Source organism: Notothenia rossii, assembly GCF_949606895.1.
Source record: "Notothenia rossii genome assembly, chromosome: 1".
Classification (NCBI taxonomy): domain Eukaryota; kingdom Metazoa; phylum Chordata; class Actinopteri; order Perciformes; family Nototheniidae; genus Notothenia; species Notothenia rossii.
In genome coordinates, this window is record NC_136912.1 from 41,225,354 (window position 1) to 41,250,003 (window position 24,650).

At 40.3% G+C, this 24,650-nt stretch overlaps 2 protein-coding genes across 9 annotated transcripts in view; one reads left to right on the forward strand and one right to left on the reverse strand.

The window, feature by feature from the left end:
- The window catches only part of frmpd1a (FERM and PDZ domain containing 1a), an 80,892-nt gene that overhangs the window by 40,932 nt on the left and 15,310 nt on the right, over window positions 1-24,650 (reverse strand). For all 3 annotated transcript variants that reach the window (XM_079671655.1, XM_079671654.1, XM_079671656.1), the window contains exon 2: window positions 22,458-22,571. The gene's annotated coding sequence lies outside the window, so the exon portion shown is untranslated. The remainder of the gene's footprint in view (window positions 1-22,457; window positions 22,572-24,650) is intronic.
- LOC307033350 (THAP domain-containing protein 10-like) lies at window positions 15,237-19,261 on the forward strand. Of its 6 annotated transcripts, none has more exons than XM_079671783.1 (5): window positions 15,237-15,748; window positions 16,078-16,249; window positions 16,592-16,799; window positions 16,883-17,006; window positions 18,001-19,261. In XM_079671783.1, exons 1-5 carry the CDS (start codon window positions 15,350-15,352, stop codon window positions 18,022-18,024), a joined length of 927 nt encoding a protein of 308 aa, XP_079527909.1. In that variant the 5' UTR covers window positions 15,237-15,349; the 3' UTR covers window positions 18,025-19,261. The 6 variants fall into 6 exon arrangements, with proteins under 6 accessions (XP_079527909.1, XP_079527908.1, XP_079527906.1 ...); XM_079671782.1 differs by lacking the exon at window positions 18,001-19,261 and adding an exon at window positions 17,282-17,707; XM_079671780.1 differs by lacking the exon at window positions 18,001-19,261 and adding an exon at window positions 17,368-17,707.

Genomic DNA, 24,650 nt, shown 5'->3' on the forward strand with positions numbered 1-24,650 from the left:
ACACTGCAGTTATGTACATCCCGGACCAAGTGTTGGTGTGATGTAATGAAACTTTCATGCGTGAATCAAAACAAATCAAACATGAGGCAGTGAGCTTAGGGGCTGAAACCCCAATATATATATATTAGGGCCGGGACTTTAACGCGTTAATTAAGATTAATTAATTACACAAAAATTAACGCTTTAAAAAAATTAACGCATTTTAATCGTACTTATTTTTGCACCGCGGAACGTTTCTCACTGGATGAGTTTCAGGGGTACCGATTATACTGGAGCATCAACTAACGTTCATGACTTCAGACAACAACAAACCACAGTGAACAATATTCAAACATGAACGAAGAAGCTGATAAGACCGCTTTGGTTGGCCCCGTGGATGGGACATTTTGTTTTAAAAAACGGATGGATGGAAGCGTTGATAAGAGCACGGTTGTTTGCAAATTATGCAAAAAGAAATTTGCATATCACCGCAGCACATCAAGCCTCAAGTATCACCTGAATGCAAAACATATAGCAGTTAGCGTGGAAGCTAGCGTGGACGTTAGCCCGACTCGGAGTACAAGGACCCACACCCAATTCACGTTGATCAAACAGTGGCCTATGCAACAGAGAGATTTTATTTTTCATCAGGATATTGGAAGAATAGGAGGGATTGAGGTCAATCACTGGCACTTTTTTATTTTATTTTAAATCGTACACTTTATTTTGAACTATTTATTATGTTGTTGGTGCAACTGGCACTTTATGTTGAACTGTTTATTGTTTTGGCCAAGGTTATTAAGAGAGTTGGACTGAAATTGATTAGATTTTTTAAATCAACTGTTGGTAAATCAACAAAGTCTGTTATGGCCTCTGAAGCAACAGAGAGATGTTTTCTAATAGTCAGGGTTTCCAATGTTCTGAATGTACTTGAAAGTATTTTGTTTTACTTAAAAAACAAAGTGTTATAGTTTACAGAAGGTCTACCTACCTATAGGCTACCTGAATCTCTGAAATGTACTATATTCCTAAATATGCTATTGCTACACTTTATGGCAAAAATTGCACTTTTCTGTTGGTCTTGGTTAAGTACCACCTTGAAAAAAATAAACAATGTTTTGTTGCTCAAGCTTATGTATTCAGTCATTATTCAATGGTATACTAAAATCCATGTGAAAAAAATTGCTTCTCACTGTTCTCAGGTCAAATATTTATATGTGATTAAAAATGCGATTAATTTTGATTAATTAATTACAAAGCCTCTAATTAATTAGATTAATTTTTTTAATCGAGTCCGGCCCTAATATATATATATATATATATATATATATATATATATATATATATTAAAACAAATTATTATGAGAAGATGTTTGTCAGAAATGATCACAAGACTGTAAAATCCAATTTCTTTAGATGTTTTAAATCAGAATCCAAATTAATTGCTGGAGTTAAAATAGCTTGGAAAATACAGTGCTTCATTGACATACATTTGGCTTGGTGATGGGGTTTCTGTGTATTTTACTGGGCTGCAGCCAACGATGATGTCACTTCATGCAGCCTAATAGGCTCTTAACCCGAGTTATGAGCCAATTGCCTGTTGCATTCAAGCCTCAGTACACAATCAATAATTTCTTATCACCAATAATGATGGTATCTCCTTTAAATGGGTCCCTGTTGTGTGTGTTGTGAGGCAGGTGGTCTTCATAAATGCTTGTTGGTCAGCTGTAGTGGTTAGTGAGCTGGATGTACAGTAATGGACCAGAGTGTCTCTTCTGGTGTCTGTGGGGTTTAGACCAAATCATATATTTGAGTCATGAGTTCATGGGTCTTTGTGGAACATTTCAATTTTCTCTGTAATACAGTATCCCCTTACGCAAACACACAGGCCTACAGCCATTAGTGATGTTCTTAAGGTACTGGGAAATGGTCAGAAATGATTGTGTTTAGGGTTGCAAGTAAAGATTATTTTCATTATTTATTTGTTTAATCTGACAATGATAGTATCACGTTGTTGATTGTCTTTAAAATGTTGATGAAAAGCTCAAATCTCTTAATTTCAACAGAAATCATACAGGCAAGAAAACAAACGTAGCATTCTTCAGCAGAAATTGACTGAAATCATAAATTAATGATTCAAAAAGTTAAATTATTACTTGATATAATTGATTAATGTATATGTGTTTCATATCAAGTAGCATTTATACTAAATTGGTTGCTGAGTGGATGTGTTCAAATGTAATACAGTCCACGCACATTTTAGGATGCACAAGGGAATAATCAGACAAATATATACATTCAAATACAATGCACACATTTTAACTTTTGGCCCCACAAAAATGTTTTGTGGTGTCCCTCAAGGCTCTTGTATTGTCCCCCTTCTGTTTTCAATATATATGCAACCAGGTTTTCATTAATGATGATATGCTTGAGCAGCATTTGTATGTTGTTGAAACTCAGTTATACAAGATGACATTAAAATCCTGGATGTCCCAAAATGCTGTTACATTAAAGTGGACCTATCATGCTATATTCGAATAATATAGTGTAGGACCATACCTATATAAGACATATTTATACTTTTCAAAATACCAAACAGATCACAGATTTTAGCCATTCCTCATTTCGCTCAATTCAACACTGTCTTTTCATGGGCTGATTCTGTGAGAACAGCACCATCTACAGGCCTGGCATATGTACTACAGCATCTCCAGCGCTTTCGAACGGCAATGTCCGTGGCTGTCTCCTCCTGATTGGTGGAGTTGGCCCAATAGACGTAGCGCCACTTTTGTGACGTCATAGAAGTTTTCAAATCTGGATCAGTCTGCATCAGATCCGTTGCAGCCCCTTTTTAAGAGATTTGGGTATGGAGGAAAATAGAGAGGGTTGTGTTGTCTGACACTTGGTGAGTTCCCTGGAACACCGGGGACACATATTCATGTATAAAAGACAAAAGTGCATTTTGCATGATAGGTCACCTTTAATTTATAACAAGTCTAAAGTCATTCTGTTAGGTCCCCCAAATTCCAGTTGTCACAAAATGCTTCTGTTTGACTCGTAAACCTCGCTGTAAAAATGTCTTTGCAGTATTCCTTCTCTGCCCAAGTGGCTTAGTTGGAACATGTTGTTTAACGGGTGAGCAGGGTCACTGAGGATACCTCAGCTCTACTCAGACTCAGATCTTAAAACAAGTGACCAACTGAAAATCTGGTCAAACCAAATGATGCTATTCACCATTGTTATCATGGGCTGCCTGAAACCTGTCTTGACCGATCTCCCTAATCAGGCCAAAGACCAGAATGCTCTGAAGGACAGCTGGAAGATATAATAATAATAATAATAATAATGCATTTGATTTATATAGCGCTTTTCACGACTCAAAGACGCTTTACAATATGAGGGAGGGTAGACAAACAAGGACAGGCAAACAAGTAAGTATAGTAAAATAAATAAAAAGGCAGTCAAGAGGAAATTGATTGAGAGGAGGGGGGCTTATGGGTAGGCAGAGTTGAAAAGATGTGTTTTGAGGCGGGACTGAAAGACTGTGAGGGACTCAGAGTCACGGAGATCTTGGGGGAGGGAATTCCAGAGCCTAGGAGCTGCCACTGAGAAGGCTCTGTCCCCAAAGCTGCAGAGTGTGGATGTGGGAATGGATAGGAGTCCGGCTGCGGTGGATCTGAGGGACCGTGGGGGTTGATAAGGAGTGAGAAGGTTTGTGAGATAAGGGGGGGCCAAATGGTGGAGTGCTTTGTAGGTGAGGACCATCATTTTGTAATTGATGCGATGGGAGACAGGAAGCCAGTGGAGCTCTTTGAGGACTGGGCTGATGTGATGCCATGATTTGGTATGTGTGAGGAGACGTGCAGCTGCATTTTGAACCCGTTGGAGTCTGTTGAGGGATGTAGTGCTGATGCCGTAAAGAAGTGAGTTGCAGTAGTCAAGGCGGGAGGAAATGAAGGCATGGATTAGTCGTTCGGCTGCGGGGCGGGTGAGAGAGGGTAGGATTTTTGCAATATTGCGGAGGTGGAAAAATGAGGTTTTGACTGTTTGACGGATGTGAGGTTCGAGGGAGAGGGTGGGGTCAAAGATTACGCCAAGGTTGCGTGCCTGATTGGAGGGGGAAACAATGGTGCCATCGATGGTGAGTGTTATGTTAGTGACCTTGCTGAGGGTTGATTTGGAGCCAATTAGGAGGAGTTCTGTTTTGTTGCTGTTCAGTTTGAGGAGGTTATGTTGCATCCAAGTTTTAATAGCTGTCAGACAGGAATCGATGTGGGTAAGGGGTGGGTTATGGAGGGATTTGGTGCTGAGGTAGATCTGAGTGTCATCAGCATAGCAGTGGAAGTCCAGGTTGAAGTGGCGGAGTATCTGACCGAGGGGCAGGATGTAAATGATGAAGAGGAGGGGTCCAAGTACTGATCCTTGAGGAACACCTTGGGTGACTGAAGCTGTGTCAGAGGAGTGGTTGGGGAGGGAGATGAAGTGGGATCGTTCAGTGAGGTAGGACTGGAGCCATCTGAGTGCAATACCTTCAATACCAATGTCCCTGAGTCGGGTGAGCAGGATGTTGTGGCTCACGGTATCGAAGGCTGCACTCAGGTCGAGGAGGATGAGAATATTGAGGGAACCAGTGTCAGCAGAGGTGAGGAGGTCATTGAGGACTTTGACGAGTGCAGTTTCTGTACTGTGGTGAGGACGAAATCCAGACTGAAGGGGTTCATAAAGCTGGTTGGTTTGGAGATGGCAGTGAATTTGTTTGGCTACAATGCGTTCAAGAGTTTTTGAGAGGAATGGTAGGTTGGAGATGGGGCGGTAATTAGTGAGGGAGGAGGGATCAAGACCAGGTTTTTTGAGGATTGGAGTAACGGCAGCAGTTTTGAAGGCAGAGGGGATGGTTCCATGGGACAGCGAGGAGTTGAAAAGGTTAGCAAGATAGGGGCAGAGGACGGGGAGGCAGGACTTCAGGAGAGGAGTGGGTAGAAGGTCAAGGGAGCAGGTTGTGGGATTTGAAGAACCGATCAGATGGAGTATTTCAATTGGGGTAACAAGGTTGAACTGGGAAAGGCGGCGCTGGGGAGGAGGAGTCAGGAGGTCAAGGGAGATGGGGGGAGAAATGGTAGCGGTGGAGGTTGGGGGAGATGCTTGTATATCAGATGGAGCTGAGAGTTAATGGCGTTAATTTTGTCTGCGAAAAACTGGAGGAATGAGCTGCAAGTAGCGGAAGTAGAAGTAGGGAGGTTATCAGCACGAGGTTTGAAGAGCTTGTTAACTGTGGAGAAGAGGGTCCTGGGGTTACGGGAGGGGTCAGTGAAGATGTTGGAGAGGTAGGCAGATTTAGCGGCAATAAGAGCATCTCTGTATGCATTGAGATGGAGTTTGTAGCTTATGTAATGGACTGGACACATTGGCTGCAGCAGACTTTTTGATTTCGTTCATTTTATTGTATCTACTTCCTCTGTGTTGTCATTTGGCCTAATTGCTGAAAAACTAAAATGTTCAAAAGATCCAAACATTAGCATTGGAATATAAGTATTGGCTATGTCTTTCACTCACTCAGTACACACACACACACACACACACACACACACACACACACACACACACACACACACACACACACACACACACACACACACACACACACACACACACACACACACACACACACACACACACACACACACACACACACACACACACACTACTCCCAGTCAGATGACTGTGGCAGTCAGACGGAGACTTGGTCGTTAGCCGTTACTTTATACTCCCTTCACATCATCAAAGGCTCAATCAATCAGACTGTGACTGGGAAATAGATACTCATGGTCTTGTGAGCGTTCACGTAATCCCCTTACTTGGAATGACAGATGGAAAAGCATATAAGTAATTAATGAAAATGTCAATTGATGAATGAATGAACAAATATCTATTAACATAACTGCAAATAAATGCAGAATCTAAAGGAATTGGGCCAAGATTATCTGTAGTCAGCCTTAATAAGTCAACCTTATTTACCAATAAGGTTGTGGCGGGCTTTGGTTGAATTAAGGTTATCAGTGGGTAATGAAAGCAAAATAGTCTTTAGGTATTGGCAGAATGCAATTTATATTGCTCTATATTGATTTGTTTTTTGTTAACCTGTTAAGCCCCGAGCCTGTTTTTCAGGTTTCAGGCTCGAAAATGACATTCCCACAACAAATGACCATATCTTCCCTTCTAAAAGGGTTAAATTAATAATATTTTTTCTCAAAGTAATGATAAACCTGTGAGTTGGATGTAGAAAAGTCAGAATCAATATAGATGTTTTTTATTTTAAAGAAAATTTAGATTAAACATGGTAAAAAACTGTAAATTATAGTGTCCGTCCAAAAATTATGTTGCACTTATAGTGAAAACTAACCTTGGATGATGGGTTAGTAGACTAAAAGCTTTAAAAATGCAAAGTACAACATATAGTAAGTACCCTGTACCAAGATTGATGCAAAACAAGTGATATTTGACCTTTTTAGACAGATTTAGCAAAAATAAAACCTCTTCTGGGGCCATTTGGATGGATTTTCCATATCTCTGGCTCCTCTTGCTGGATTTTTTGGATTTGGTAATGTGTGTGTGTTAGACTGCCACATAGCCAACACCGGAAGCTGCGATAACTCTGGTGGCTACCATTAGCAGCTAACTTTTGCCCTCTGATTTTTACATAAAAATGGAATTATGGATTATAAATGAAAAAAATTATTACACAGACACATTATCAACCTATGGATTAACCGATTCAGCCGCGTTTTTTCTCGTTTTAATGCCATTGAACACGTCTTTTGATCAGATTGACAGCTACGGTGAGACGATCTCCCTAAAAGCTCAGTAAAGGTACGTGTTGTGATGTCTGTGTTTGCTTCCCCTGTCGCAAGTTCGGATCACTCAGTGATGATACTATATACCTAAATAATCTGTGGAACCTCAGCTTTAATCGGAGATCTTGTATGTGCAGCTACGATAAGTAATAAGGGTACTTTTATCTTGAGTTCTGTGCCAAAGTATGTTAGCATTTTTCGCTAAGGGGTCATTTAGATGCTTCTTATGAGACTTGTGTTTTGTTTTGGTAAAAATGGCTTGTATCGTCAGTTAGCTGAGATTATTTCCGTTAATCTGGAATAACACATTAATAGGTTCTTAAATATTAAGATGCCCTGAGACAGTGTCGTGAAAAAAAAAGTAAAGTACCCGCCGGCGGGGACCTTGGGGCTTAACAGGTTAAGCTTAAAATTACCTTGTAAACTGGCTACTTGAAACAACTGCGTAGAGATCGTCTCCCAACAGCCTCCCTCAACATAGTCTCCCGACATTATCTCTCAACATCTTCGCTGAACATTACCTCTTGTTTTTTTCGTGTCATCTTGCTTATTGGCCTGTAAACAATGACCAGCGTAGGAAGGGGATTTCTTGGTTTTCTGTAATCCACATATCTGCTGGCCTGGTATCACCAGAAACTGAAACATTGGTTGTTGCCCCCAGAGGCAAAATCATCTTCAGACCGAAAGCTCATTGTTTCCAGATTGTGAAAACATTTCTTTACAGCAATAAAGAATGCTCCAAAGGGTGACTGCAAGGATCCACAAATATGCATGAATGAGCGAATGGAACGATTGGTTATAGATGGAGGTAGATAAATGTATGAACTCATAGCTGGCTGTAATGAATGAGTGAATGATCTCAGCAGGCCTGTTGGGTCCCACAGTGAGCAGAGGCAGGAAGGAATCTCCCCCAGACGTACAGTATGTTGCATTAGCACGATCCATTAGAGGAAACAAGAGGAAGGGAGGGAGAGGAAGAGACGATATAGTGGGGGGATGGGGTTTTGAAGAAATAATAAAAATGCAAGGTGTCCTGTGCATCATTATGTACACAGTGGTGTGCCAGAAGCAGAACACTGAAAAAGGTGGTATCACAATAAAAACATAAAAGTGTGATAGAAGGTGAGCAAGGAGGGCCTAGTGATGAAAGTGTTGAGTGACCCACCTAGACAGCAATGTCTCCTGGGGGTTCTTGAGTCATAAGCACATTATCCATCCATCTTTCAGTTAATACCCCTCTCCTTCCTCTCTCCCTTATATCTCTTCCATAGCTCGCTTCCTGTTTGCTCACAGTATCCCACTTCTCAGGTTACAGAGGCAAAATGCAGGAGTGTACTTAGGTTTGATCGGATCCAAATATTGCATGTAGCTTTCCTTAAGGGTGAAATCATGAGTGAATACAAATTTAAAGAAAAGTGAAAACCTTGTTGTTCCGAAAATTCTTATTGTGTATGACCAGGCATCGATCGTATTTCAACAGTAAAACAAAGCTTTCACGCACATCTAATCCCCTCCAACCCCATAAACATGTTGGCTCTGATTGACTGTTCTGATGAAGTACAGGCTCAGTGGTCCAGTGATCCAATCCACTCTGGTCAAATGTGTTGAGACGGCACAGCCATTCCCGTTGTGCAACCACAGAGTTAAAGATAAGAGACCAAACAGGAAATGTCGGCAGATTTCTTTCTAAAAGGTGTAACATTAGAGGGTGCTGGGAATATTATACTGCACATCCTTCTCACACCAATCCCCAGACACTGCATATATCAGCCTTCTTCATGAATAATCTTGATGCCTACATTGCTGACTGTTGAAATAATGGATACTGTATGAAGCATGTTCTACTCCTGTAGTCATTGTTATCTTTTGAGGGTAACATATTGATGTGTCATGAGAAATAAATATATATCATATAATTTACAAATGCAAAAAGTTGGGTTGTTAAGTTGGGTATTCCTGTGACTTATTACAAACAGGTAGAATGTAAAAAGTGAATAACTCAAGAACTCTACTTTACGTACTTGTTCTTTACTTGCGTATTTTCTTTTCATAAATGCATCACTTTTAGTTGCTGGTTTCTTTCCTAATATATATATGTGCAATGTATATTGATGAGTTTATAAAATATCATGTTTTTGTTATAAAATGATGATTGATCAGTTGATTGACAGAACATTATCAGTCGATTTAATAATTTTTCATATAAAATATTTTAATGTGTTAGCTTTTTCCTCACAACATTTCCTCCAAAACAATTCCTGAAACAATTTATATTAGTGGCTTCCTTTTATAGTTAAGCCCAAAAGTGAAATGTCCGTGTTTGGTTTGAAAAGTTTTTTAAAACCAGAAACTAGCTAGCTACACCGCTCCTGTCTTCAGCTTAATGTCAACAAAACAGTTGGAATGTTTTTCACGAAAAGAAAATGTAACATTGTGTCAAATATAAGCATCTCAGGTGAACATATTAACATTGTGCTTCTGGTTAAGTACCTTGGAATCTCTATTGACTCTAATTTAACATTCAAAACACAAGTAAAAAAAGTGACCCAAAGAGTTAAGTTTAGCCTAGCAAATTTTAAATACATAAGAAACACAATGACATTGAATTCTGCCAAATTATACATGGATGCCATGATCATGTCACATCTTACATACTGTCTCACACGCTGGGGGCAAACTAACAGCTCCACACTGAAGCCACTAGCAACCCTGTACAAACAAACCCTCAAAGTACTGGACCAGAAATCTAACCGCTCCCATCACTGTACCATCCTCAACAAGCATAACATCCTGAGTTGGGAAGATTTAATAAAGTATAGGAACATCGTTCTGGTGTACAAAATCCTGCACAATACAGCCCCTCCACCTCTTAACTCATTGGTTACTCAACGTAACAACACCAGACTGACCACTAGAAGCTCCACACGTGGCGACCTATCAGTCCCATTCAGGAAGAGTACTTTTGACCAGTCATCATTCACGGTCACAGCAATACGAAACTGGAATTCTCTACCCACTCAAATCAAAGACATACATACATACACATACCACCTTCACAGCTCACTTAAAAACATGGTTCACTGAGAACTACACCTGCACACACTAGTCTGTGTTGAGTATGGCGTGAGTGTTACATGTTGTGTTACATGTTGTGATCATGGATGTTGCCCCTCGTTTCTGTTATGTGATTGTGATGTGCTATATGTCACATGTACTGTATATAGTAACGTGTGTCGTTTATTGTTCTCTTTTATCCTCACACCGGTATCTTCTTGTCTTTCCTCCTTTTTATTTTATTTTATATATTTTCTTATAACTAATGCTGTTGATATATTGTAATTTTAAGGGTGTCTATTACCATCTGGCCGGGGACAACAGCTGGAAATTAGCCATGTCGGCTAAAGCTGCACCATTTACTGTTTTTGTGACAGTCCATCGATGGGGACTGTCCACGACACTATAAATAAATAAACTAAACTAAACTAAACCAATCTCTCCTATCTTATTCACCATCTTGCAGGATGTCAGGATGTGTGATGGCCCTCACCCCAGGTCAAAGGAGTGTGGTACCAGGTACCTGCATCAGCTAGTGACATGGATGTTGTGCTGGCAGAGCAAGTGTCAGGGTTAGCCACAATCTGGCAACCCCACTGTGGGGACAGGTGTAGGACAGAACTTCAGGTCTACTGAATCAGCTCTAAAAATCATGCTTCGTCCTTCTGTTGGTCAGATATGGTCATCTTATTTGTTTGGTGAAGAAATTGCCTTATTTCACACTGATGCCTTTTTTATTTAATCTACATTAAAGAGTTGTCTCTTCTTTCCTCACAAATGTTTTGCAGCCATCGACATGCGATCCATTGTTTGTTTGTGCCCCCCCACCCTCTCTCTCTTTGTGATTATTAGATTACTGTTCAAGTGTTGGTGGAATCAGATTTCTCACATCTGTTTCTCTGTACCTCTAACACAAATGCAAAAATGGAGTCTAAAGAAAAACTAATTCCTCAGAGAACGACACATCATATTTAATATGATTTAATACCATGTTTCCATATTTATTTTACATCTCTTCATCATTCATTTTATAATGAAAGTCCAACATTTGTATAATTCTATTCAATCTATTTCATATGTGGAAGACCTAAACGACCTCTACAGACCCAGCATGTTCATATTTCATGGTGCCATGTTCATGGGCGTGTCATTGACTCTAATCCCACAGGACAGCTCCACAATGCTCAAGATCATCCACTATAAAGCTTAATTTGCCAGATTTGACATACTCCAATTGAATTTTGAATCACAATGATTCAAGTAGCATTTGCAGTTATAAACAATCAAGAGTGGAAATAGAATTGTGGTTGCTTGGTTTAAAGGCTATATTTACATGAATTGGTTACTTTGTTTATGCATGTAAAACAGGTGGATAAATGGTTCCGTTAACCTCCTGGGACCCAGCCCATTGAAAATGTCCACTGTAGTGGACATTTTGTTAACATGCATCTCCTTTAACTCTTTTGAGCTACTCTATCAATCCCTGATGTACTGTACAGAGGACATCCTGGTCTTTCCAGTGATATGTCATTTGTTAAAATTGCATGCTGGGAAGTTCCTCTTTCTTTTCATCCAAAATGGCTGTCATACCAAAAACGAAATGTTATAGAAGCAGGAGGAGAAGTCAAATATTGTTGAATAATTGTGATGTTTACCATGAAAACCATATATGTTCTTGTTTATTAACATGTGAGGAACTATATAATTTGTTCTGAAAGCAATTAAATAATTCAAGTTTTCAAATAACAGCCCTTTTATAAATGTCCATTCTAGTGGACGTCAGGACCATCTTCATGGACTTTATGACTCAATATTGTTGCAGGAGACGGAACTGAAGCAGACATTTTCTGTACCAGATCGTTCAGGGAGATTCAGATTTTGAGCTCTCAGATGATGAGAGAGATGATGATTTAACACCTGGGATAGAAGAGGGTCAAGAGAAAGGGGGGGAAAGATGAAGGAGGCTCCATGAGCGCACAGATACAGACAGAGAGACAGATAGGGACGAGCTGGAAAGACATGGCCCCCTGTGAGCCACGAGTAGCACGTAAGTCTCAATGTTGTTTTTATTTTAAGTGGAGCCATGAAAAATGAGAATTGCCTCAGACAGCTTTGTTTCTATGAGCATGGTCAAATGCAGACCACATCCATAAAACTATTCAAGACGACCCTACAGCCCGTGCCGACTGGAGTCAATGAGGTACCTTTCCCAGTACATTGACAACAAAGTCTTTGAAGATCTGGAAAGATTCACCAAAAACCAAACTAGTTTTTTCTTGACCAAATAAACAGCAATGTTCAGATCAATTACTTATTCATGTTTTAAATAAAGGTGAATGTATTATTGTATTAATATCACTCTATAACCATAATACGTTACATAGTCTATCTGTTAATTTTGGCTGTCTTTTCAAACTAATATGGTCCCGACGTCCTTTACAGTGGACATACTGTAACATTTTAAAATAAAATTAAAATAAAAAAAGTCTAAATTGCAAGAGGTTTTTTTTAACCCTAAATAGGTAGGAGATCACAAAAAAAAGGAAATTGGAAGACACTTTTTTTCCTCGGGTCCCAGGAGGTTTTAAGTTGGGTTTTTTTCTATCAGTGAAAAAACGAAAAAGGGGTTGTTTGGCATCATCAATGAACGCAAAACGGGGTATGGCCTAAGTGAGTGTATCAGAGCTCGACAGTAACGGTTTCCAGGTTGCCATTGGCAACCATTCAGACAAAATGTCAAACACTTCTTGGCCTTTGGTTGCCATCAGTGTAAATGTTAAGTATTTGTTGTATTAAGAGTGATATTTAATTATTGTTGTGACCAGTCGGAACCTGATACTTAAGTTGCACGTGCATTGGTGTGATTACGGAGCCAGAAAGCGATGCACGTTTACTCGCGTGCGCGGGGCGCCGTGTGTTTGTTTTACAAAAAATGGCGAGGCAAATTAAGTTGTTTGACTGTGGGGTAAAAAGTTCGGCCAACCCGTCAACATCTCAAACGAATGATCAAAGTAATTCAACTGATAAAGCGTAAAGTAAACCCGGACAAAAAGCAAAGAGGACTGTTGTCCATTCACTTCCGGTAAAAGTTCCTTCAAAATAAGAGTCCCGATCTTATTACTACCAAAATAAAAGTGCAAAACGAAACCTTACCATAGGAAAATATTGGCATAAAAATATAATCACTTCTATAAAAAGGTAACGGTAACACATTTTAAATATAGTTAGACATATTAAAGGTAATTTACAGCATTAACAATTCATATCTAATTCTTAACTGTGAATGGTTTTCATTTATTTAACATTAGAAATGTATTAGTCTGGCCAATCCAAGATTTCAACGCTGAAAGGCCAATGGATCTATGGTGGGGGTCAGCACAAAGGTCAAGAAAACCCACATTTGAAAGGGAGACAACGGATGACCAAGAAACTAGTGATCTGTGAAGAACAGAACAACAGCTGCACTACTGGTGTTTTGTATACCAGCAATTGAGGGTGGACAAGTTTACTACCACTTAGGTTTCAATTAATTGTGTTAATTACTTATTGTAAAGTATTTGAACATTCTTTTGTGTCACATTTTCATTATTAAGTTGATGTATAACTGTATAGTATCTTAATTATTTAAAATATAAGGTGTCTAAAAATGGCTTTTAAAAGTTAGCGTTGAGCCCTGTGTATACATGTTATTTGCTCCTTATGGAACTGTACTTCTGATATATGGTAGGTGCATCTGCATGAATGTGTGTATGACCAGCTGACGTGTTGTAAAATCGCATTAAGTAGTCATTAAGTAACACTAGTAAAGCACTATATACATTCAATCCATTTACAGTACAATGCACTTTAAACGCAGAGTATATTAGGGAAGGGTGAGGAGTTAAAACTTTCTTCAACCCTTTTTGCACAGGTGTGTGTGGTAAAACACCATTTACATGAACTAAATAATTGAGTACCAATACGAATCCAAGTGTATACAGCTTGGAGTTGGAAAATATGCATAACATGATATGGTCAAAACACTCACAACTAATAATTGTACACACAGTGTACAAACGCAAAAACCTTTAGGAACTTAGAAAATATTAAGGGCAGCCCTTGACTACTCGACTAATAGTCAGAGGATACAGAGGCGACTTTTTGCCTGCAGAGTTTGCATGTCACCTTGTTGGGCTTGTCTAGTTTTTTTTTAGACCAATAGACTAATTAAAAATTAGTTGTTGAATACTTTTTCACTGATTAACGTTTAGTCGGCTAATTGGGGGCAGCCCTAGAAATATTATGCTGGCAAAACCTTTACTTCACCGCTTTTAAGGTCACAAACACAGAGAGAAAACATCTGAGACCAGACTTAGAAAATAGAACACCAGCCACCTTCTTAATGTAACTCACATTCATTTAAATGTAGCTACACTGATAGTGATTTATCAGTTTTGCTAAACCCATAATCCATTATATACTTCCCGTGAAATGCATATACTAGTTAAATTCATTTGGTTTTCTATAAATATTTTTTTTCTCACACTAAATGTTATTGTAGCTGCTTTGGAGGAATTTCAACATGAAGTCATATCTAGCTAGTGTATCCACAGAAAGTGGTGAGCACAAGTGTAAAGCTATTATCAAACTAACTAACTAGTTAACTAACTATGACTGGCAGACATGCTTGGCTCCTCATCTTCTACAATGAGTTTCTAATCAGCTGATTCTGACCAATTGTCCAATTAAGCTGTTTGCCTGTACTTTTTTTACTTTCTGCGCTTTTAATTTAATTTAACATTATAACAGCCGGAAGTCCTAATATCATCTTACATCAATAAGGTGTTTTAGGATAGATTTTTCCTCAAATGGAAAAGCCCGGTAAGCACTGCTGCAGAGAAAAACACACTCTCACTACACAGAGTAATGGGCCTGCAGCAACACTTACTGTATATATTCCCCCACTGCCCACACTTAAGCTCCCTGTTGGACATTCATTCATTTACTTTGTCAACTGCAAGCCCCCTTTATCCATATTCTTCTCTATCAGTACATTATGCATTTCACACAAACTCAATCTACAGAAAATATTTGAACCCCCTGTCACACACAAAACATGAACACTTTTATGAAGAAATTGTGTGGGATATTACCTCACCGTTACCTTTAAAGAGCAACTTGCAGGGTTTTTTTTCTCCTATATTTATGCTTTACCTTGCCTGAAAATTACAATAAAAAAAGTTAATGCAGGATTTGATATGTTTTACGAGACAGGAGAAAGGAATTCAGAGGGAAAAGGAGCCTTTTTGAGCTCTGCCACAAAAAACTGCTTTTTTTTAAGGTTATACGTCAAACGCGTCATATTAAGTCACATGGGGGAGTCCTCTCTGAACAATTTGCGGTAGTAGTTTGTTGTTGGTTTGAGCGGTTGTGTTTTGAGCTGGTATTTTTCGGGAGTTTTACATTGTATTTCACCATTTGTAATCATGGTGAAGTATTGTGTTTGTGCAGGTTGCACACATTTCAGCCTGCCAGGATGTCGAATCCACAGTTTCCCTAACAGGAAAAGGACGGGAGCTAGCTTTCGGTCCTGGGTGCGTTTTGTGCAGGTGAAGAGACGGGACTTCAATGCCGGGTCTGTGACGAAAAACGCGGTCGTTTGTGGCGCTCATTTTCGACAGGAAGATTATGAGGCAGGTCATCTGATGGAGTTCAGAATGGGATATCGAAGCCAGGATCGTGTGAGGCTGATGGCTAGTGCGGTTCCGTCAATACACCTAGCTTCTTTATCAGCTCCGGTAGCACCAGCTGCCGCCGGTGGCGGCGGGGGTGATGGTCGAGGATCTGTCAGAGATTCAGCTCCACGAAAACGTGAACTGTGCACCGTAAGTATTGTTTTCTAACGTTTGCTAACTTCCAAATTAGTCAGTATAATGATCTCAATAATGACAAGCAACGTGTGGTTAGTATTTATTGTTGTAAGGTAATGTAGCTAGCTTGTTAAACCCACTAGCTAAGTCATAATGGATAATGTTACTTTAGCTAGAATTGGCATCCTATTTTGTAAAACCTACCATTAGGCATAATTGGTCACTTCAGTTTGTTAATGTTATATCCCCGAAGTGTGGTTACGTAACTAGCGTGGGGACTTTATTTGCATAGCTAATGGCGCAGTTGCTATTTATTTTCATGTGTAATGTTGGTGTGTTTCAAGACTTTGGGAGACAACGGTACTGCATGTCACGAAGGGACAGATTCACCTACAGCAAGTGATGCTGGGCTTATCGACCCAGAGCAAGAGGTCGCCTCTCCACTGGTTCCTCAACCAACATCTGTGCTTCACTGCGGCTCACAGTGTAACCTCAGACCTTTCCATCGTTCATCAGGTAGTGTAAATGTAACACAGAAGTAGCGCCCCCTTTTGACACCAAAACGCGGTAAAGACACGGCATACCTTTGTACATGTTAAAAACACATTAGAAAAACATCCCAGTATGATGCAGGCTGTTACAACTCCAACACTTGCTATGACCTCAATAATTAACATATTACATTAAAACATCTCAGCCCGAATGTCAACAAAACCTGAACATAAGCTTTGTAAAGGTCGATTTTATGGCAGGGCTGTTCTATTGGATTACATTACATTGTACAAGTGTATCTAATAAAGTGGCCACTGAATGTATGATGTTTCACAATTATATAAGGCCAACCTCTTTTTATCCTAGCTGTCCAGGTACAGCCCAGGATGGTCAGTGTGGGGTGTCAGACAGAATCTCCACTGCCCAGTCCTGCACACAGTGATGATGAGTCATCTTCTGTAACCATGGACCACCCTGGGGATATGCCATGGAGCCCAGAGGAGGAAATGATGAGCGAGTCGTCTGACGAGGAACCATCAAAAGAGCCACTGCAGCAAACTAATTTTGATCTCAAGTAAGGCTTCTTTTCATTTGAGATTATGTGTATTACCAAATTGTGTCAGTCAGAAATAACAAGTGTTTTTTTTTTTTTTTCAGTGCTGCTGACAAGTTCATTGTGTGCCAAAGCCAGCTGATGTCCTTGTTTACCATTTGCCCTGCCTGTTTTGGGGAAACCCAGGGTGATGTGGAGCAGCAAGATATGTATGTCAAGATAAAACAAGTAAGAGGATATGTGTGAATTCCACTGATGTAAAAATATATCTCGCTCAGCATTCCCGGTTTAACACAGGAAATTAGTGTGAAACCAGCAGATTCTGTTGTTCACAGTTTTCAGGTTAAGATTATTCTAAATTGACATTTGTTAGATAAAACCTGGAAAGAGATTTTGATGAAATCTGGTAAATAATTGGGCCAAGGAGGCAAGGATCAAGTTATTTAATTTTAAAAAAACATTGCAAGATAGCCTCTCTTTCTCTTTCTCTTCCTCCCTCTCAGCCTCTCTCTCTCTCTCTCTCTCTCTCTCTCTCTCTCTCTCTCTCTCTCTCTCTCTCTCTCTCTCTCTCTCTCTCTCTCTCCTCCAGGTGTCCATGATGGAGAGGAGGTTGTGTGGGCCAGGCTCTATCTGTTTGGCTACACCCGGAAGCAGCTTGACATCCTCTCGGATCCATTTTCGTCATGTTTACATTTATATGTATAATTTTGTTATGGTACTCTGTGCGCGCAACAACTATTGCATCTCCAGGGTCTGTCCAGTGACAGGGATCCCTCGGTTGCTCTTCCTGAGGTTTCTTCCATTTTCCCCCCCGTTAAAGGGGTGTTTTGGGGAGTTTTTCCTTCTCTGTATCTTGTACAGATTGTAAAGCCCCCGAGGTAAATTGTGATTTGTGATATCGGGCTATATAAATAAAATTCTAAAATTGACTGATGAAAAAAAAGTTTGTGTTTATACAGTTATGTTCACTAGTGTTAGGCTGCTGCTGCATGCAGGCCTAACCATAAATGCAGTGTTCGATTATATATAGCTGGTATAAACTTCTTAAGATGTTTTTTATACAATAAGACACTATGATTGTGATACATTTTATTGATCGTCACCAACATGAGGCCACTCAAAACCTTTGTAAGTTCCTCCTCCTTCTGGGAACTGTCTTCTGATGGCAGACACAACACATGAGGGTAAGGGCTTCCTAATGTGCCTGCCTAGAACTCCTTAGGCCCAGCGGATGACCTGCCTGTAAGCTGTGTAGCGGTATTGCCTGGGGATAGGGACATAATATCTACAGGTAAACTTGATAGCCTTGTTAACATCATCAAAAAATGTGTTATAGGTGGTGATGGTGTAATTATGGTAACATTGTAATGGAGAAACAGACAAATTTGTCAATTGAGTTTTGATATTGTCTCAAATTAATTATCTACATATAAATATATACTTCATAGCTGTACTATTTGCAATTATTATTAAACCCTTTCAACTTGACAAAAGATGCAGTATAATTAAAATTACAGGTTCTGGTTTTCACTCGGGGTCAATAGCAACTTTATTAACTTGGGCCACTAGGCTTTAATAGTATTTATCTTTTTAATTGTAATCTAAACATACTCATGTCTGCTGGCCTGAAGCGGGCCATGCTCCTGCCTGAAGTTCATGTAGGCTATCTGTAGCACAAAGGGATTCAGACAGCATGCTTCAAAGCCTGGGTGAAGTGTCATGCATGTTATGTCTGGTCTGGGGGTGAGGTTTCTCCACCAGGGCCCAGAAGGCATCCACCTCCCTGCAGCACATACTCTCCACAGCTGAGGCCATGGGCTAGCATTTCCCACACAAGCACCTATCAAACAAAACGTTTATCAGGAAACCGTATTACATCTCTCTCTCCCCCTTCGCTGCTCTCTCTCTCTCCCCTCCGGTACACGGCACCGTAAGACGTAGTGTGGAGTTGCATTAGGTAACGCTGTGGTGGCTGTACTGCTCCAGCCGTCTCCTTTGTGTTTGTTTGTTTCCCCCTGTCTGTGTTGTTTGTGTGTGCGTGGTGGCTGTCACTCCTGGCTCCCAGCTCAACCTCCACTCACCTGCTGCAATCAGCTGTGCACCCTCCCCGACTACACACCTGCTTTCCATCAAGCCATTTACAACGGCATATCAACGGAGGCTCCACAACCTTTCTCCGCCAGATCGTCAAGTATCAGCCGTATCTTGCGTCTCTCCTCCGGTACACAGCACCGTAGTGTGGAGTTGCATTAGGTAATGCGAGATACGGCTGATACTTGCGCATTAGTTTCTGTTATGGATCAGTATCAACAGTCCTGCCAGTAACGTTACTATATTATCAATACTACTTTAGTTATAGCCTGATATATGATTGCTAACTTTACAATGTTGTGATGTGACTGACGTTAGCTAACATTAAATGTAGCTAACGCCGGTCACTCACCAAGACAGCTGCTCTGTTCTCCACACACCAAAGCTCAATTTCTCTCCGATGGCCGTTATTTTTTCTAATCCTTGGCTGCTCCTGGTCTTTTGGACGCATAGCAGGCTCATAATTATAATCATATGCATTTGAATATATATTTTCAACCTCTTCTGTGTCAAAACTAGCATTGTGATCCATGTTTATTCATACGTTAGACCGGCCGCTCTCCCCCATGTTACGTCACACGCGGGAGGTCACGTGCCGAGGCTTTTTTATGCGGAAGTGAAAATATCTTACTAAAACGACGCCAGATGTCACTGTAGAGTATATTTCTGTATATTCTTTTGAAAATCTAGTGTATTCATCATTTTCCTACACATTTATTCACTGGTGTCTTTAACCTGGAAGTTGCTCTTTAATTTCCTAGTTGCAGGTCTCCCTTGAAAAAGAGATCAATGATCTCAATGGGATACACCTGGATAAATAAAGGTTCTAAATGGAATGAAATGAAGTTGCTGCGCGGGGTCAGCGAGAGAGCGAGACACAGTGAAACCCAGCCCGAAACCAGCCCGAGCACACACACCCGCAGCCTGGCTGTGAGTCTGTGTGTGTGCTCACACACAGACTCACAGCCTTGTCGCATCCCGCCGTCTCCGTCTGAGAAATCCGCAGAGCTGCAGCTGAGAAAAGGTTGAGTAACGGCTCTGCGGATTGGTCCATTTGGACCCATGGGTCCATTTGGGTCGTCAATACGTCACAGTGACCAGGAAGAAAACAATGGAAAATGAGAAATCTCCAACGAGGCGTTCTGGGGCAGCATAGACAGGTCTTTTCTGTGTTAGAGCTTTACTCGCTACAGGGTGTACTTTGAGGGTTTGTGACTTTGCAGAGCGTTTACATACATAAAAACCTTCATAACACACAAGGGGATGGGTAATAACCGGAAAAGCATGACATGGGACCTTTAACACACTGCTCTCATGGCTGGTACAGGGACAACAAGCAGCTCATTATTTTTCAATTGAATTTGAAATGATTATTTTTGCACATATCTCCCACATACTGTTATAATAACCAGATTAGTACTAGAACATTGTTCAAAACATGACATTAAGTGAGCACACCAGTAAGCCAGCTCACACTGTCCACTCCTCGCAGCAGCGCTCCTCACAACGTCCCGCCAACACGGCACCCAGACCCGACGCAGCATTCTCATCTTTTTGTCATTACTGGTGTCATTTTCTGGTTGCTAACAAACGCCATTGTAAAACATAATCACTGATGTTCAGCTGTAACGGTGGTGGACTCATCAGAACAGAGTGGGCGAGCTGACCAATCAGAGCACAGTGGGCTCACAGGGAGGGGGGGGGCAGGAGCTTCAACAAGCCGTTTAGGAAAGAGAGTGAATACACATACGATACAGAGATGCTGTATGAGAAACCAATGTGAGTTTGGAAAATTGAACAATGTAAATCTATTCTAGTAGACCTCAACAATGGAATTGTGATCAGTAGAAATGGCCATGACATGGGACCTTCAATACAGTAAATGTCATCATATATTAACAGAACTATTATTTTGGATCTTCAAAATGACACCCCAACAAACCATGTTTGTATCCTGACAGAAATCTGCTGAAGAAACATTGAATTTATCATCTAGAAAATGCACTTACTGTATATTGAGTTTTTTTGGAATGAAACTGGAATGTCTTGTTTTCATATTTAATGATTTCATCACCCTAAAAGTATTAAATCCTGGTTAATCTCAGGTTCAAACCCCACTGCAGTCGGCATGTCGTTGTGTCCCTGAGACACTTCACCCCAAATTGCTCATGTGGGGATTGCTCACAGTATTGAGTATGTAAGTCGCTTTGGATAAAAGCGTCTAACAAGTAACATGTAATGTAATAAAGCCTTTTCTGGCACCTGTACACCCCTTGATGTACCGCAGTACAGTAGAGTCTGTGAGGGGAACACTCATTGAAGAAAAAATAAATAAGGGGGGTAAATGGTCGTCCACCATTCAGAAGGACAGTGGTTTCATCCCCAGCAATTGCAGCACACGTGTGTGTTTTTGTGCAAGATTTCAAACCCCAAATTGCTAACGTAGGCAAGCGGTCTAGAGATACCATGCAAGTCGCTTTGGATAAAAGTTTCAGCTAAATGACAAATAATTTAATGTAATATCCATTTCCTAATTATTATATATACATTCCTTGAGTCAGTAAAGTTTCACACATAAAACACTCAAATATATTTTGATAAAAATAATCCGAGTTTTTGAATAATGTTGTGTGAAGTTGATTGCTCACTGTATGCTGCAATGTATCTGACACATACAATAATGAAATGTTATGCAGCCACTCTGTTGCACAGGTATGGCACACTGCTAAAAGGTGGGGTAGGTAAGTTGGAGAAACTGGCTCGAGATACAGTTTTTGTTATATTCCATGGAATGCTCTTAAGATCCCGATAGCAATGATGAATGAATGAATATCTTAAGTGCTTTGACAACAAATCCATAACAAAAATTCATCTGTGGAAGCCGTAGTACTGTAAAAAGCAGGACCAATCATTTTAGCAGGCCCGGCTAAAATAACTGGATGGCCTACCTGCCTGTCAGCCTTCCATCTGTGCACAAACTTATCTCGTGCCCTCATTGGTCATGTGCACGTTCGTGTGTGTTGGAGGAGGGGCTCTGTAAGGAAGTGGCAGATTTTTTCCGGCTGTGTATTTTCAAATTCTAGTGCACTCAAGCTGGTTTCTCCAAAATTACCTACCCCACCTTTAAGTAAAAAGAGAAATTGCCAGTGAAAATGGCACTCCATGCAGTACGTACCTCCTGGAAATTGAATTTCCATAAACAAATAAAACAACATGTTTTACTCAAATCTTGATACAGAACTTTTGCATAATGCTCTGAATGCACACACACATGGACACACAAAGCAGGCAAATGGGATTAAAGAGAGTCTGCAGGGAGTTTGTGCGTCACTCCCGCTGAGCCAGATTACACTGAGCTCACCTCCACCTCACAGGTCTGTTTAGGGAACAGTCTGGCTAAAAGGGTAACACAGACGGTGTGTGTCTACGGGTCTCAACTCACTTCCCTCTCACGTTCTGTCCGTCTCACTCTTTCCTTATACCACTCTGTAAATCCTTTAATCTTGTCATCCTGCGTTCTATGTACACATACAAAGGAATTGTGTGTCCCATTTGTATTTACAGACTGAGACACACTGACGCACATACCTGCTCTCTGCCCTGTGTATCAGGGCTCCATGAAGGTGCCGGTTACAGTGCCGCTCTGCTTTCTCTCTGTCCATCGTTCTTCTGAAGAGGACAAGCGTGACGTGTCTTCATCTCCTGAGGGCAAACGTAGTGTCAGATTCAGGATTTAGGGTGTGCTTAAGGCTGCTTCAGTCTAGGAGAAACAGCATATTTCGTCAGATTGATAGATGGGACACCTTCAGACAGATAGATGCAGGGGAATCAGGATTATCAGTGGATTTGGGCTGTACTGGATGTCTTTTTTTTCATTCAAAGCTTCTTTTGAGGTTTTCCAGTAAAGCTTTGAATGTCATCCAATTTTAGGATGGCATCACCCTAAAATATTTTAAAGTGAGATATCGTTCTGGTAAACCGTCCCGTTAATAAAAGTGTGTGCTTCCCTTTATTGCAGGAAGCAAGGACAATGTTGAATTTAAACGCCTACAAACATGGATTGGAGAGCATTTGGTTCAATACAAAAAATTGCTGCGAATTTTCTATTTTTTTATTTTTCAGTAAACTTAACTTTTAGACCTAGTGTTTATTGGAAATGATTGGATCACAAAAGTTGGAAACATTCCTATGAAGCCAACGCTGGAATCTAATTCTACAAATAGGATAATATTATTATATCATTATATCCTAATCCTAATCTGCAACTGGACAGAAATACAGGCTTTAAACACGATGAATATACATGCAAAACATTGTACTAGTAATCACAGTAACTATGGTATCATATTATATTACTATATATATTGATATTATGTTAATAATACACATATGATAATATTGTGATTGTACAGTTATGGCTACAGACTCTCTCTCCACATGAACACTATTTTGATAGACAAAATAAGATCTGTGGCAAACACATGTTTATGATACTTACACATAGTTGCATTGGTATGCCTCACCACAGCTAAGCTAAAGGCAGACTGTTTGACGTGATGGCTTTCCTTGTTAGCAACTACGCTTTGTGCGACACATTATAAACGGGGCATTCCTGACATCTTTTTTGTCGTAAGAACAAAACATGAAAATATTTTCATTTTATCTTATTGCAGACTGAAAAAACACATTTGAAACTGTAGACTTCGAGACCAGGGAATGGAAGAGCTAAAAATGCTGACTCATCTCCAGGTTTTAGGACTCATTCCAACACCACTCTTTTGTCACAGAGACGGAGATAAATAATAATACAAACAAGCAAAGAGAGGGAACAGAGAAGGAGTGAGAGGAGGAAACACTGTAGATGGAAAATGAGTAGATGAAAAAGACAAAGAGGAAAGGGAACTTTGTCATGAGGAAGTTGATGGACATATGCAGATGACTGCAAAAAGGAAATGAAAGGGGAATAAAAAGAGGGACAGCAATGAAGTGAGTCCTGGGAGGACAACAGAGATAGACAAGGCGAAGAAGACAGCATGACTGTGCGCAGCAGGACGGGCCTGCCTGGCTGTTTGTGGAGTCCCACTTGCCCCTGCTCTGCTCCAAACACCATCCATATTTAATGAGGCCATACAAAGCCCTGGGAAAAGAGATGCTGGGAAGTCTTCTGCAACCCCCCCACCCCATCCCTCCCACTCAAAGACTCAACCGCCAGTACTTTTCTCTTTCATAATTATCTCAACCTTTACTGTTCTTACAATGAATTTCTGAATACCTATTTTTTGATCAATCAATCTAGTTTTTTTTCAAGCATAATTTTAATACATAATTCAGCATTAACAAAGATTGTGCTTCATGCTATTTGAATGTTGCATAAGTCCATATTGCAATTTAGCTAAAATGTAGACAGTTGTGCAGCCCTACTCCATGCGTTTCACAACACGGTGTTTAGCGAGTACTCAGAACAAAGCTCAGCATGTGGCCGCCAACAGAGTTTTAATATTAGTCCTATGCATTACAGAACTACTGCTTAAAAAACAGGGCTGGGGAGAATCAGTTGTGTTCTCTCATTTATAACGTAACAGCATGCATGTGTGCTGCCATTCTCTTTTTCTGTCTTGTACCCACTCACATTCAAAAACAAATGGAGACACAAGCTCTATGTGATTGTGTCCTGCTGTACGCATGTGCCTATGTGCAACCGAGTGTTTGATTTTATCAGTGTATGTATGTTTTTATTATGCGAGTGGAGTTTGTGTACACTATGTGTGCATGTGTGTGTGT

What these genes read in the sequence shown, in the direction of transcription:
- LOC307033350 (XM_079671780.1), top strand. Translation starts at nt 15,350, where the DNA reads ATGGTGAAGTATTGTGTTTGTGCAGGTTGCACACATTTCAGCCTGCCA. An exon ending in CAAACTAATTTTGATCTCAA is followed by an intron (nt 16,800 to 16,882) that starts GTAAGGCTTCTT and finishes TTTTTTTTTCAG; the next exon opens with TGCTGCTGACAAGTTCATTG. An exon ending in TGTATGTCAAGATAAAACAA is followed by an intron (nt 17,007 to 17,367) that starts GTAAGAGGATAT and finishes TCTCTCCTCCAG; the next exon opens with GTGTCCATGATGGAGAGGAG.